At 35.7% G+C, this 15,266-nt stretch overlaps 2 protein-coding genes across 51 annotated transcripts in view; both read left to right on the top strand.

Moving 5' to 3' along the window:
• The window catches only part of NRCAM (neuronal cell adhesion molecule), a 152,184-nt gene extending 138,169 nt beyond the window's left edge, over positions 1–14,015 (top strand). For 25 of the 50 annotated variants that reach the window (XM_039385392.1, XM_039385388.1, XM_027710861.2 and 22 more), the window contains 3 exons: positions 1,829–1,907; positions 11,060–11,071; positions 11,643–14,015. In XM_039385392.1, coding sequence (XP_039241326.1) covers positions 1,829–1,907; positions 11,060–11,071; positions 11,643–11,880 — 329 coding nt within the window. In that variant the 3' untranslated portion in view covers positions 11,881–14,015. Of the gene's footprint in view, positions 1–1,828; positions 1,908–11,013; positions 11,072–11,642 lie in introns of those variants that run through there. The other 25 variants (XM_039385431.1, XM_039385390.1, XM_039385416.1 and 22 more) reach the window with 2 other exon arrangements.
• LOC120322480 lies at positions 1,916–11,007 on the top strand. Its single transcript, XM_039385434.1, has one exon. It carries the CDS (start codon positions 3,687–3,689, stop codon positions 5,526–5,528), a length of 1,842 nt encoding a protein of 613 aa, XP_039241368.1. The 5' UTR covers positions 1,916–3,686; the 3' UTR covers positions 5,529–11,007.
• Positions 14,016–15,266: the final 1,251 nt, after the last annotated feature.

Raw genomic sequence — 15,266 nt, 5'->3', positions numbered from 1 at the left:
AGAGAGCAAAGATTTGTAGTAACAGCAAGAATTAAGCAAGGGAAGCTTCTGTTCCAACTGCCTATGCCCATGAAGAAAAGACAGATTATTAAGGAACAGTGTTATGTAAAATTATATGACAGGTTGAAGACATCATCTTAGGTTTTTTTCCTTATATTTGGATTATTTAAAAAGAAAATGAGATTTTTGAGGATATAGGAAAAGTGACTCTCAGTGGAGAGAACTGAGAAAAGAAAATGAAAATTCAAAGATTGAAGCAAGGGAAGTGATGGAACTAAAAAGAGTAGGGAGGACTTGAAATGAGCCACCATCAAGAATAGGGCAAAACAGAGTTTTTGAGTAAAAATGTAGAAGGCAGTTGGATGCTAAGGCTGGCATTACTTTGTGGATCCCTGATATGCCATTCTTTTCTCAGCTTCTGCAGAATTATTAGCTGTAAGGTATTCATTTTTTTATGCACAGCTTCATATGCATATACACACACATATATAAAGGTATACCTTGGAGATTTGTAAGATTTCCAGATTCAGTATGTACTGGTGTTTATAGCAGTGACGTTATAGCTAATTTTATTTCTTGTCTCATTGCAAATGTGCTGTTCCACAGGTAGTGACAAATGTGAAGCACAGAGTTAAGAAAATCTATGAAAATCAAAGTTATGAACTCTTTTTCATCATAATTTTAGCATGTCATCTTGATATTTCCTATGGTTTGTAGAAAGCAATCAATTACTTCAGTATGAAATTACAGCAGCCAGATACATCCCCAGGTGTTATGCCTCACTGCAATTATATACTTAGTAAACATTATCAGGAGTGATTCATATCCTCTTAAATAACAGCATATAAATTAATGATATAAAAATTAAGTATGGAAATTACCAGATTAAAAGATAATATATTGTATACTGGGTTTTATAACCATATCTGCTAAGCAAGGGAAAGATTTGAGTAGTTGCCAGAGAAACAGAAATGAAAAGGCAAAGGGAAGAACCATAAAGATGATGCTTCAAGTCAGTATATTATTTTACTCCATGAACAATCATTATTTAGATGAATATGTGTCATCTGTAAACATCTGACCTCTCAGGTGCTAGTGGGTTTCTGTATCAAAGTTTCTGTGCTACATGTATTTTTGTACAGGGACAAGTTATATGCCTGGATTTGTTCTCACCAGGGAACAATGACTAAACATAAACCAAGGATTTGCAAGAGATACAATAGTGTTAAATTTAGGTTCCAGTGTGGGTGATTTTGCTTTGCTTTTGATCGTGTTATAGAACAGAAGAAATTAACAGACCATGCCTGTTTTTTTCCGTTATTAATAACTCTCAAAATACTGTTTAAAATTCCCTGGAGTCTTATTGTGTGAAATGAAAGCAGAAAATGTACAAACTGACAGTGAACCCAAGTGAATCTGATTCAGTTTTATCAATCAGTATGAGACGAATATCAAGAGGAAACACAGATCGTGGTTAAGTAAAACTAAATTATTCAGATATCAATAAACAATAGCTCTAATAATAATATAAGTAAATAAATTATTATAGTAGCATTTTTAACAAAACTTTAGTTCTAGAAATGAAAGGAAGAAAATGTTCTACTAATGCAAAATGACACACAGTATTTTATACTTGAATGAAAATAAAATTCTATAACTAATTAACAAATCTTTTTCTTCAAGAGAAAAAATGTAACACCCTAAGGTCCTATTTAAAAAAATTATTCCAACTATGTTCCTGTCAAATGTGATCAATTTGAGAAATTAAGGACTTAGGGTTTTTCATCTTGCAGTTCCATGATAAATATTACCATTTCAAATATTTTAGTGAAGGAAAAGGAGGATGCACATGCTGATCCAGAAATACAACCTATGAAAGAAGATGATGGAACATTTGGTGAATACAGGTGAGCAACTGATGTGCTTTGTCACGTTCACTGTTATGTCACACGTGTCCTGTATATAGTATCACACTTATTAATTCAAAACTAACTTTTCTGTGTCAGAGATTCTGTATCCAGTGTTATATAGAACTATAGATAGCATTTCAACCGCAGAATTAGAAAAGAAGTTATCCAAGCTTAGTATAAGCGATCTGCTAGTACAGGGTGAAATCCAGTTTCAAACACAATTGTCTTAAAGTGTGGAATCTTTATCTACAAAGCCAGCTTTCAGATAGTTCAAATAGATACAGTGTCCTTTCTGTTAGGGCACATTTAGCATTATGGTTTTTTGAAAATAAATTTCCAGTTGAAGCCTAGTAAAGACAATCTACTGTTAAGTTGACTTGAAAACAAACATTTAAAATGGGTGCCAGTACTAACATCTAATCCAATAACAATGAAGTGATGTTATACATAGAGGTGAAGGCATGTCCTACAAGAAAAAACAAATCTCCCTTTCAGTTTTTCAGTACAAGATACATAGCAAGCAGCTTCAAAGCATGCAACACAGCTCCTATTCCTGATTCTCTTCCTTTATTGTAAATGCAATCTAACCAAATCTCCTGGCATTACCAAAAGCATGCCTTGGCAAGTCTGTTCATGTAACGATTATGAGTATAGCTTATTTAATAAGCAGCATTTTATTTGTTGTTTTTTGGTTAGTGTAGAAAATAATGTTATTATTTTCTAAATAGGTCAATATCATTATCTTCTACATGGGTGATGTAATAGATTTTGTAGTGCATTTCTGTGTCATAAGCATTATAGAAGCCCTTTATTATTTTTAAGATTTGACATTTACAAATGTACATTGAAAAAAAAAGGGTTTTTTTCAAAACGGATCTATACTGTTGCCATAGCTTCTTCATAGAAGGGAAATGTACATCTTGATCTAACAGGAATAGATGTACAGTTCTGAATGCCAAAGAGCAGTTTCTGTTTATTTTCCCTTGATTGAAAAAATACAATACTCTGTTCTTAAATTAATGAGTTCAGAATAGTATTTTATTACAGTACATTAGTACATAAGAATTAATTAAATTCAGCTGATAAAAAGAGAAGTGTGAAGCAATGTTTGGAAGCAGAGGTAAATAAGTACTGTCTAAGTTTTCCTGGGCATTCCAGTTTTCATTCTCCTTTATTGCTCCACTGGTTTTTGATACTTGGAACTTCTAGCAGCAGAAATTGACCTTTGTACAGAATTGTACAAATCATATGACCTCAATACATCTTTTCTCAGGCCTGGAATAAGTATGGAAGTCTTTGTGGGATCTGTAGCAAGATTTGAATTTATGCCTCCATATTTAAGTGGCTTGAGTTAGTCTATAGAATCATCTAGAGCTTTATAAATTATTTTATAATGCATTTATCCACATCATGTCTGGTGAATATGGGTAGATGCATGCCAAGCTTTCAGACTTGTTAACATAAAAGAGCTCGTCCTATGTACCATGCTAAAACTCCTTCTAAAATGTATTTATGTGTAATTAGTCTATATTGGGCTTTCCTCTTTTTTCCTTAGAGACAGGGCAGCAGCAGCAACCAGTCAGATTACAGAAGATATCTTGCCACCCTCTCTGCAGCCCAGCATCACTGCAGTCACTCAGTTCCCAGTTTGTCTGCCTCACATGATGCAGTGCTTCTTTAAGGACAAAGGGTATAGGGTTTCCCTTGAAAAAAAATGTAATTTTTGAGAGATTTAGGAATTCGAGTATTTTGAACTTTTTTCATCACTTCAGGTCCATGTCTGCTTGGACAGGAAAGAAACTGGACAAGGAAAAGAAAAGAAAAGGTAGCTGTGCCAATTCTCCTGAAGCAGACCCTGTCTGTACCAAAGCAAAGTCTGTGAGATCTGACAGATCCAACTTCTTCAGAAGGTCAGGGGATCAATACTCCAGCACCAGATCAGAGACCTCCTACACCAGGAGGAGGGCTAGGCAGTCTTCAGAGCTGACAAGGGTTAGTTGTGTCTCTGCTTCCCTCTGCCAAGAGGAAAAGAGGTCAGACGAATGGAAGTACAGGCATGGCTCTAGACATCATGCTTCTGAGCAAGTGATAATGGGGTCGGAGAAGGGCTCAGATTCTCAGGCAGGACAGCCATCCCCTTTCCAGCAACCCCTCAGCTGCAACTCAGTTGGTGGCTCACTGGCAAGGCAGCATTCTTCTCTCCAGCACTGGTGCAGCCAGACCCCAGACTGCAGCTCAGATTCAGAAGACACTGAGAGCTCCTGCCCCAAGAAGGTAAGACCTTCTACTGCTCCTCACTTCTCTGAATCTGAAAAGAATTCACTATTGAAATCTGTAATTGTGCCTGAGCTAGCTACTGTCTTAAAGGATGCTTTGACAGCAGCCAGACAAAGTATAACATCTGTGGCACAGGTTAGGTCCCATTCAGTAAAGCATCCCAGGGTACCAATTACAGAAGTTCCAGTGGCTCCTTTAGAAGCATCTGGGAGCAGTTCCCAGACTTTTGAGTCTGACCGTATGGACAGCTTAAAAGATCAAACAGCTTTTGGGAAGGAGAAACCTGAGCTTGACGAGGCCTCCTTGGAGGTTGAGTCAGCCCATGAAGATGGGGAAGTGGCATCTGAGTCCCCTACAGAAGATAAAGAAGGACCAGATCCTCTGCGTAAATTTGACATGGAGAATCAGAATTATCTGTTCAAACACATAAAGAGGGTGTTAATGCTAAAATCTTCCAAATCTGAGTGTGCTTCAGAAGAACTGCTGATCCCCTCTGAAGAAGGCAAGGTAGATAATGCACTTCCTATCCATTCAGCTGTGGAAGATCTTGTCTGCAGGATTTGGGGTAATCCTGAGGCCAAGCATGAAGTCCCAGCAGTACTACGTAAACTCTATCCTTTTCCTGGGGAAAAAGCTGCTTTGTGGGGGACCTTGCCTGAGGTAGACAGAGCATTGGTTACTGGTGATTCTGTACTGTCAGTGCCTGATAATAGAGATGCGCTCCCTAAAGATCCTACTGACAAAAAGATTGAGGAAGCAATTAAAAGATCTTTCAAGCTAGTTGCAGCTCAGCTTGGAGTATCTATCTACTGCACTTATGCTTCTAAGGCTTTACTTATATGGTTGGAGGAAGAACAAGCCAAATTCAAAAAGAAACGGTTCCCATCTGCTACCATGCAGAGGAAACGCAGGCTATGTAAAATTGCAGCTAATTTTATCCATGATGCAGCTGAGGATTCTCTTAGACTCACTGTTAAAAATATGGCATGCCTCACTGTAGCCTGGAGAGCTATATGGCTGCGTCCTTGGACCTCATTGCTAGATCTAAAATGTAAACTGCTGTCTTTGCCATACACAGGGGGCAAGCTATTTGGTGAATCCTTAGTCCAGATCATGAAGGATTTCTCAGAACACAAATGCTCCTTACATCAGATGAAAAAAAAGAGCTCTGTGGGAAGCTGTTCCTTTTCTTATCCTCACAAGTGTCTGAGCTCCTTGCGTTCTCCTCCAAAGTTCAAAGGAGGGAAGGGAAAGTATAAGGTCTCACAGTCATTCCATGCCAAGTACAAAAAGACATCTCACTCTCAGAGAGACACCAGACCATCAAGAGGAACTTTCTAAGAGCACAGACTTGCTTCCTGCTTTCTCAGGAACTGAGAAGAGTGAAAGATGGAAATGTTTCAATATTTCTGAACAAGTAAGCCCAGTCCTCAGAAAATTAGTTGTTTCAAAATAAAATTAAAACTATTAAGTTGCTTAGATCTCGATGAGTAATTAATACATTCTAGATAAATGACAGCTCTTAATTTTAGGGGAGGTTTTTTCACATTCCATGTCTAGGCTTCTCAGTGGTCTTCGGATGGCTTGGATTTGTTTGAAGTTTTGCACTCCTCAACTTCATCTAAGAGCATCCCTTCTGCAGGACCAGCCAACATCAGATTTTTCTACCGTATCAAACTAAATAAGGAAATAATGGTTTAGGAAATGCAGATGTTTCAAGAACCATGGAATGACTGTGTACACTATGTTCCTGTGACTGGATTCCTTCACTTTCACATAATAAGGGAAAACAGTGCCTCTAGCAAACTGCAATGAGATAGTAAATTGTGGACAGTCAATGCTTACACCAAGCAACTGCAAGAAGCAGAATAAGTAAGATAGATATATATTTATTTAAATTAAAATAAAAGATTATACAGAGCTCCTGTTCAGGTCTGTACATCAGCCTAATTTCCCTCCTGGTCCCTAAATTGAGAGAAATTAAGCAGTTATAACAGCTACAGACCTATGTGTTTATAGGTAGGATGAGACTGGAAGCTTGCATTTTTTAGTTAACTACAAGGGCAGGACAAAATTGCAGCAGTCTGCAGAATGTTCTTAGGAAGACAAAACAGGACAAGGCAACTCCAATAGTAGGACTGCTAGTGTGGTAACAAAGGATGTTTGCACATTTTCTTGAATTATTTTGCCTCTTTTCTTCAACATTTTGACACACACAGTATCTTTCCTAGAAATTCTTGGAAATGCTACAAGAGACTTTCTGGCAGAGAGTTTTGAGATTGCTAGATAATGTATCACTCTTCCTTCTTGTTCTGGGTTGATTAACAATGAGAATATGGTTTGTAACTACAACTATTTTTTTCTCTTGTGCTTAAGTTTTAGTGCAGCTTGGGTGTGTTTCCAAAGAGACCTAGCCATGATTTGTGCCTCAGCACTGTAATTCTAAGCTTGGTCCCTTCTAGCACAAGAGATTATCTCAGTGGACTGCCTGAAAAACTTAATAGTCCAACTGGATTTGGCACTAGTCTTGCTGTGTTCTAAATTACACACATGTACTTTCTTTGACAGTTCTTATTTTAATTATTGAGTATCTGTATGATTGCTTTTTAAATCAGTACTTGATTTCCCTTCGTATAATTTTCTACCAGAAATAGAAAGGGTGGAAAGTTGGTTAAATTTCTCTCAAGCAAATTTTTCTTTAAAATTTTCACAAGGAGCAAGTCAGGTTCTTTGACTAACAACATTTTTTTCAACACATTGCCATTTAAACTAGAGCTTAACCTCCCAGTTTTTCCAGCTTCTACCAGGATTGAAGATTGAGTATTACAGAGATGTTAAAGAAAAACTACTCAGAAGACTAATATAGATGTGCTTAAGTCTTAGCTAAATAAGAAATACTAAAATGGCTTGATATCTGGATTGATACATGTGCATAAGTCTATAGGGCAAGCATTTGTCACCTGCACAGTCCTAACAAGTTAGAAGTGTGAGCAGAAATCAGGGCAGAGATTGCCCTGGAGTGTGCAGGGAAGCCCTAGTGAAAGGTACTTCTGTGGCTTTACATGACTGCTTATACTGCAACATTTCTGGGCTATTGACCTGAGGGCACAGAAAAAGGAATTTACTGCCAACAGTTTTCATCTGCATCCTCTTTCTGCGTTCCATAGCTCAGGATGTTTTATCCATTTTGTTTGGTTTTTGTTGCCTTTGATATGACAGTTATGTTGTAAGGAAAAGTAGTATATTGCTAACTGTATATTGAGTCTTTTTGCATGTCCATGAATGTGGCAAAGTTTAGTGGGAACTAGTTGCCTGCTGGACTGCAGAGGCATCGTAAAACTGTCTTCCCCATTCTGACTGGTTGCTGCATGTACCCATATCTAAGGAAGAAAAATTGAAAAGTTGAAAGAAGAAAGGAGATTTCAAGGTACATATTTCTCTCAATAACTGGTGAGCTTGTGAAATGGAAGTACTTTTTAAAAAAAATAAATTTGTACTTTGCACTTATATTATTGTTACCTTTGTACTTCTTATCTCTCTTAACAATTAGATGCAAGTTTGATATTGTTCATTACAATAAAAAGAAAAAGAAACATGTATTCAAATATTAGCAATGATTCATGAATAATATTTAAGTCATGCTTTTAGAGTATGCTTTAATATTAAATACTGTTTTTACTAAAAGGGCAAGAAGTGTATGTGGTACATGTCAGTACTTATCAAAATGATTGGTACATATGAGTCTTCACTGAGAAACTTTCATCCTTAAAAAGCTACTAGTATGGAATTTATTTATACAACAAAAAGTAGTAAAAGTATCACTACACTTAACTTCCATGGCTGTCTGATCTAAATATGGAATTCATACCCATTCTGACATCTTGTTTGTTTGGTTCCCTTCCAGTCTTGTTTTCTCACTACTAATTGTATGCACTGCATACGTGACACTTTTCAAAAACTTCTTCAGTTTCCCACTGTAATTTTAGTCAACCCAATTTGCACTTTATTTTTTATATCACAATATTACATTAGGTAAGTATAAAAATCAGCAAGAAAAACCACAAACAGAAACTAAAAGAAATTATTTTTATCCTGATTGCATTTTGGAATAGTTTTATGAACAACTTTAAGCAAGATTGGCAAATCTTGAAGGTACCAAATCAAAATGTATTGCTTTAACATGTTTTTGCAATATAATGTTATATATTCTACAGCCTAAAGTGTTCTTTAGCTATGTGGGCACCCATATTCATAATGCAATTCAGCAGCTTTGCAGTTTGTTTCTTGGCAGCAAACAGGTAATACATTCGTTTCCCCAGAGCACCAGAGCGCCTTCTCTGTTTTGCACCCCCAGGGTAACAAAAGTACTGTCCAAAACATTGATGTCTTCACTTTTTTCTCCCTCTCCTGTTTGTTAGGATTTTTTCCTCTTTCTTCCTCAATTTCTTTTTTTTCCACCCAAAACATTGTATTAATCTAATACAGGAGTCATAATACAGTTTGATAAAGAATAAATGGTACCATGGCATATGTTTCCTTTTCCTGAACGCGGAGCGGAAAGCAGCCTGGGTAATTCCACTTGGTTTTTTGCCAGAGTCTTGGCAAAACCTCTCTCTGGACTTGTGTAGTGCAACAAGGGAAAGAAATCCCCAGGTTCACATTTGATTTTTGCATCTGCTGTGACTGTGCTCTCTGAGCAGTACCCACCTCTATGCAGATACACTCCTGGGTAAATCTGCAGGTTTTAATTATAGAGACAGTAGATTCCACATCCTTATTAAAATATAGAAAAATCACAGACACAATGCAAACAACTGTGTAAGTATTTCTTCATTGTTTGCCTTATAAATAAACTTTGTTTGCAAAAATATAAAGAAGAAAACTATAAGAGCAACACAAAGCAGAAGTTCCCATACTCAAATTTATCTAAATTATAAAGGAAAATCAAGCTTTTTATTGGATTAAACACAAAAATGTGGGTACTTTTAATACAGTATATATAATAATGGTGTATTATTTATTTAATGTCTATTTCAGCCTAGTGAATTACACTGGCTGGGGTCACACTGGATAGAGTCATACTTTAGAATATTTGCACAGAAATTCATAATTCATATTTTAAATATGGTAGAAATGCAGTTTTAATTTATTTTCATTCCTGCATATTATGATGTAATAATTATGAAGTTATTGACCTAAAATTAAACAACAAATCATACATCAATGTCTTTTCTTTAATAGTCTTACCCAGAAAGCAGATTTGCTTTGAGAGAAGGACTGGTTACTATTTCAAAGTGAGGGTCTGGTCTTCATTTGACTTGTATAGCCTGTTTTAATAACTCCTAATACCCTTTGATGAGGGCAATGGGGAAACGATTTTTTGTGTGAGTATTAAATATTCAATTCCATTTTCAGCCTTTTAAATATAGCATCCGTCCTAAATGAACTCTCTTCAGTAATGTCTCTGTAATCTTTGTGTTTACAGTGTTATAAACAGTTTCACTTTGCTGCTGGATTCTTGATATTTTGGAGTACAGTTGTTTAGATGTTGCTGGCCTGTATGTTTGCAGCACCAGCGAGCACAGAAGATCAATCACACAATATTTTTCCTTGTGGCTTGTACACACCAATAACTAAAAAGTCAAGCCTGATGCTGTCAAGTTCAGACATCTTGCCTTTGTGTGTGCTTTGAGCATGGAGGTGTCATTACATGTATATAAAAGAGATATTTCTACCATTTCTTTTCTGATGTATACACAGAATGATAAAATCTCTGGTATGCTTTTTCTGTAAGTATATACACATTAGAGACATCCTTCTTTTAGAATGTGATCTTCTAAAGCCAAAAAAAGGTGATAAGGAGAAGCAGCTTGATGGAAAATAGGTGTAATGGTTTTCTAGCAATAGTTTCTCAACAAGGCTTTTGTTAGGCAACAATACGATCTGTGTGACTTTGTACATGCTATGTAACATATATATTACATCCATATAAATATATATGGTTTCTGCAGATGTATATATATATATATATATATATATATGGTTTCTCTGGGTGTTCAAAGATATTAATTAGGAAAAAAAGAAAATGGCTTATTTGAAGAACTAAGGTACTGATTTTTAGGAATTAGAGGGTTAAAAGAATTTGTGGAGTATATATGCATCTAATATTCTGGAAATTGTAAAATTTAATTTCATTTCTTTGATATTTTATACATTTTTCTTTATATTTCCAGAAGTGGTGAGTCTAAACAAAAACCCCAAACTACTTACTTTTTTTTTGTACACTATATGCAAATAAAGTCACATATTCTGTTTAAGACAAGGTAAATAACGGGACCCAAAAGTGCAACTGGCAGTAGTGGTTTTTAATTCAAAATGCTTTGGAGCTGCTGCTGAAATCTTCATCTTGAAACTGAAGTGCAATGTAAAGGATTCTGAAAACAGCCCAACTACATCTATTTCATGAAATACAAACCTACCACAGCTGCAAATTTATTTGAGGATGCTGATGGTGCTGCAGCTTTTCCATTGACAAGGAAAGACCACGTTACTTTGCTACAGAAATCTCTTCTCCCTACCTTTCTTTCCTTTTTCTGTTGTCCTCCAAATCACTGTCAGAATGTTATCAGTTATGCAGTAGGGTAGAGAGGTAGATCTGATAAGAAAGGAAAAAGAATAAGCATGCACTCAACTCCTCAGTTCTAGACTGTAAGCTAAATTGTTGCTTTATCTGTAATACAGTAAATATTTTAACAATTTTAAGAGCAACTTACTATTGATAAAATACTGATCACTATCAGGATATGGACTTTGCTTTTCTTCTTAGGCTATTTTCATTTGTTTCTTCTGCACCCTTTTAATGGAATATGTAGGTCTCTTGAAAGGTAAGGTTGAAAGTTGCAAGTCTGGCCTGCATTATGTAACAAATTATTTCAAAATGCAGCACTTTTATTTTCTTTATACTAGTAAAGAAAATCAGTATACTTCATTTAACCAAATTCATTCTCCATTGATGTTCAAGGAGTCAAAGAAATTAAGAAGTTTAACAGACTAACTTCATGGCACATCATAAGCTTGCTACTTTGGAGAACAAACAAATTATTTTTTTTATAACTTTACAACCCACTTTTTAATGCTTGCAGTTCCATCTGAGTGGCTTCCAAGCCAAGGATCCAGGTCTTATCATTGAAAAAGTCATGCACGATGGGGAGACAAAAAAAAACAAACCACAACCCCCCCCCTCCCTCCACTGAAGACATTCTCTGTTTAAACCATTCCTATGCCATGTTTTCATGTGAACTGCATCATATTGATTTTTCTCTACAATGTGATGTGAGTTTACTAAAGGGTTATTGGGCTGCACACATGCTTTTCATAAACTCAGCATGCATGGCTGACTTTGTTTTAATAAATAATACATCCGTTAATTCCGTGTTTGTTTGTTTGTGTCTCCAGTGATGCAGAGGACCATAAACCTCTAAAAAAAGGAAGCCGGACACCTTCAGACAGAACTGTGAAAAAAGAAGACAGTGATGATAGTTTAGTTGACTATGGAGAAGGTGTAAATGGTCAGTTCAATGAGGATGGCTCCTTTATTGGACAATATAGTGGGAAAAAAGAGAAAGAACCTGCAGAAGGAAATGAAAGCTCTGAGGCTCCTTCTCCTGTAAATGCCATGAATTCATTTGTGTAACCACAGAACTCGATCCCCTTGTATGTTCAGTTTGTTTAAAGCACTTGCACATCTTCCTTCTCATACTATGAACACGCAGGTAATGGAGCTCCTCACCACCAGGTGTTAATGCTATGAGAATATGCAGGTCAATACACAGCGTAATGACACGGGAAATGGTATGTTAGTATGAATCAAAATACAAAATTCAAATTTTGTTCAAAACTTGGGTATTTTTACTTTTTTTCAAAGGAACTGACACAAACAATAATATCAACTTGTAATTTTGTTTCTTGTTGAAAATACAGTATAATGCATGGGAAAAGAAAAGCTACACAATTCACAGGTAATCTTGTCTACACTATAAAAACATGGTTTGACAATTTGTTACGCAGTCCTCTGCTGAATCCCTGGATATGAATTTCATTCCCATTGTCAAAGTGTTATAGTAGTATTATATAGAACTTCAATGTCTTTGTGGACATTGTTGTGAAATTGGTGACTTAATGTCTAGCTATCATGTCTTTTTGCAAGACAGTTAGGAACAATATGTACAGTATATAATCGCTAAATGATTTAAGTATGACACTTGCATTTGCTGATGCTTAATGAGACCCTATTATCTGCTCTTTGCTCCTATTACTTTATAGCCTTTTTAATCTATCAAGTATTACAGCAGTACAGTGTTCTATTTTTACATCAAAACACGTTGAATTGATTTTAGGGCATAAAAGATACGCATTGCAATGCATTTTGGAATTTGTACAGTCACTGAAAGTAAAACTTCGAAAATGAGAGAAAATATTCCAGAAGACACAGGGCAGAGTACATTCAGTGCCTTTTTACAACATGCATTCCGTAATGCGCTGCACTACTCAATCAGTTGGTGCAGTAAACTGTGATTAGCGGACTACTGTCATTGCCAAATAAAGGAAAAATGTAAAAAAAAATAACGTGTTATGAAATTGTTGTGCTAAAAATGGAAAGTTTAAAATATTTTAAATTACACAAAGAAGAGCATGTGTTTTTTTCCCCTTTAAAATAAAATAAATGCTTTCTACACAGTTACAGCACAACGTTTTCATGGCCTTAGAATATTTACAACAAAAACAAAAACAACCAAAAAAACCACCCCAGAACACAAACAGAGTTAAATTATTTACTAACACAGCAAGGTATAAGCTCTTGTAAAATAAATTGTTAAAAACCCAAGCCAGCTGACTGCACTGGCGAGAGCACATTTCCCTCTGTGTCCCAGCCTGAGCAGTGTGGCAGCTTTGCAATTATCTACACCTTGAAGCAGTGTGGGGGTTACCGCTCGGAACCACGGGATTCAATCTGACAAGTGTGAATATGGTTTATTTGTAAAGGATTACCCTTATTGGTTAAAAAAGTATTTTATCGCATACTATATCAATCAAATGTTTACCTCCAAATATAAATTTTTATAACAACCTATGGTTGAAGGAATGCTCAGTTTCATTTGCCAATAAATTGGTTTTTCATAACTTGCATCAAGTTTAATTTTAAGTAAGCTTTTTATATGTAGATATTTTGTTGAATTTGTAAATACACTTAAAGCGTAGATGCTATATGCTTCTAGGTGTTACAGACAAACAAACCAAGAAAGCTTATGTTGTACTGTGTAAGAAGTACTATAGCCAATGGTGTGCATGGTATTTTAAAGCATCTACTTTTTTTTTTTTTTTTGCTGTGAAAACAGAGTAGTGAACTGTTCTGCTCATTTACTGCAGATTCCTAATTGAACCACTCAGAGCTTTTGCCAGTGCATTACATTAGCCCATAAAACACCTCGCAGCTTTCATGTATATACTGTAGGTAAAGCACAACTGAAGTAATCCCAAATGTAAGCCAGCTGTAATAAGCTTCTTTCACACCTTTGAGTTTTCCATTGATCAGTTTTCTTAATGGGAACCGAAATATGAAATTAGTTATATGAACATTAATTACAAAGCACAAAGAGAACATTTCTTAACAGGATTTGCCAACGTTTTTGGTAAAAGAGAAATATAATTTTGCTCTTATTTAATTGTAGATGCTGAATTATCTGTGCATGTGGGGGTAAACATACAGGCTCACTTCTGTAATAGTGCAACAGATTTTGTATTAAAAATAAATGTGATTTTAAAATTTCACTGTTTGTTCTGTTTACACTAGCAGTAAAAATCACAGCGGATTCATCCTGTAGTTAAGAATTCAAAGTGGAAAAACAGCATGAAACAAGTCCGTCAGAGGTTGTTCCCTTGACGTTACAGAACTTCCTTTAATGCAACCAAATTATTTACAGAAAGTTGCATACCTTTATAAAGTACCATTTGAAAAAAATATAAATTTGTCTGACCATTTCCTGTTGAAATTTCCTGCTATTTACATTTTACTTCCATAGATGCTTTTGTTATTTATTTAGTCATATTTCTGCAAAGAAAAAAAATTAAAGTCATGTTCCATACCTGCAAGAGTGAATAAGAGAAAGTAAGAATGCTGATTTGAAATTAAGAGCCCTCAGATAGAATCCCAAAAAAGGATTTTGTGTCCTAAAGGAATTGTCAGACGTACAAATTTCTGGGCATCTGTTTTTAAACAGTATATGAAGTGAGGAATTTTTAAATATTTTATTTTACAGTGCACAAAATCCATTGCAATGCTCTTTTCATATCTTATCTATTCTGTGTGTGAATGGAAACAGACTGGGCAGGAGGGCAGCTGTTCTGCATAGAAGACTGCAGGAGAGCCATGGATTCCAAGAGATACAGGTGCTTCAGGAGATGAATCCAAAAGTTGATGATGCTTGAAGGAGGAATCTTATCACTGAATCAGAAGCCATTCTGTCAGCCCTTCTATATGTAATTGGAAACTCCTGGATATTCCAGCTCCTGTCATCTGCACAGTCTCAGATCTGACACTTCTATCTTCAGATACTGGGCTGCCTGGTTTTTTGTACAGGTATCTGTTGATTTTTCCAGCAATGTGCATTGACTGGGAAATATGAAATACAGCTGTTTATGTTTCAATTAAAGAATAATTCCTGAAAAGAAGGGTCTGAGTTCCCTAGGCTTAGCTGGGAAAAAAAGATTTCATATGGTAACAATTTTTGGATACACAAGTTATTTGTGCATGTTCCCCAAAGTGTACTACTACATATAGTTCCTACATTTTCCTTTTAGTGATACACATTTTCTTTTGGTTTTATTCTCACTGAAGTGATTGTATGAATCCAGAGGGAATTAAAGAGGATATCCCAATGGTAATTTTTCTTGTAATCTATTCTTGCATTGTTCCTAGGAAAATACAATTTCCTCATGTAGCTGAGGCAAGTGGCAAAATATTTGGGAACCAAATTGTCTTTGTATGTTGTCTGGCCCATTTTAAAACAGAACCTATAGAAA

This window comes from Pipra filicauda, unplaced genomic scaffold (assembly GCF_003945595.2).
Source record: "Pipra filicauda isolate LSUMZ 115617 unplaced genomic scaffold, ASM394559v2 scaffold40_size4127951_pilon, whole genome shotgun sequence".
NCBI lineage: Eukaryota > Metazoa > Chordata > Aves > Passeriformes > Pipridae > Pipra > Pipra filicauda.
The sequence above is the reverse complement of the archived record's forward strand: the minus strand, read 5'-3'. Positions and strand labels throughout refer to the sequence as shown.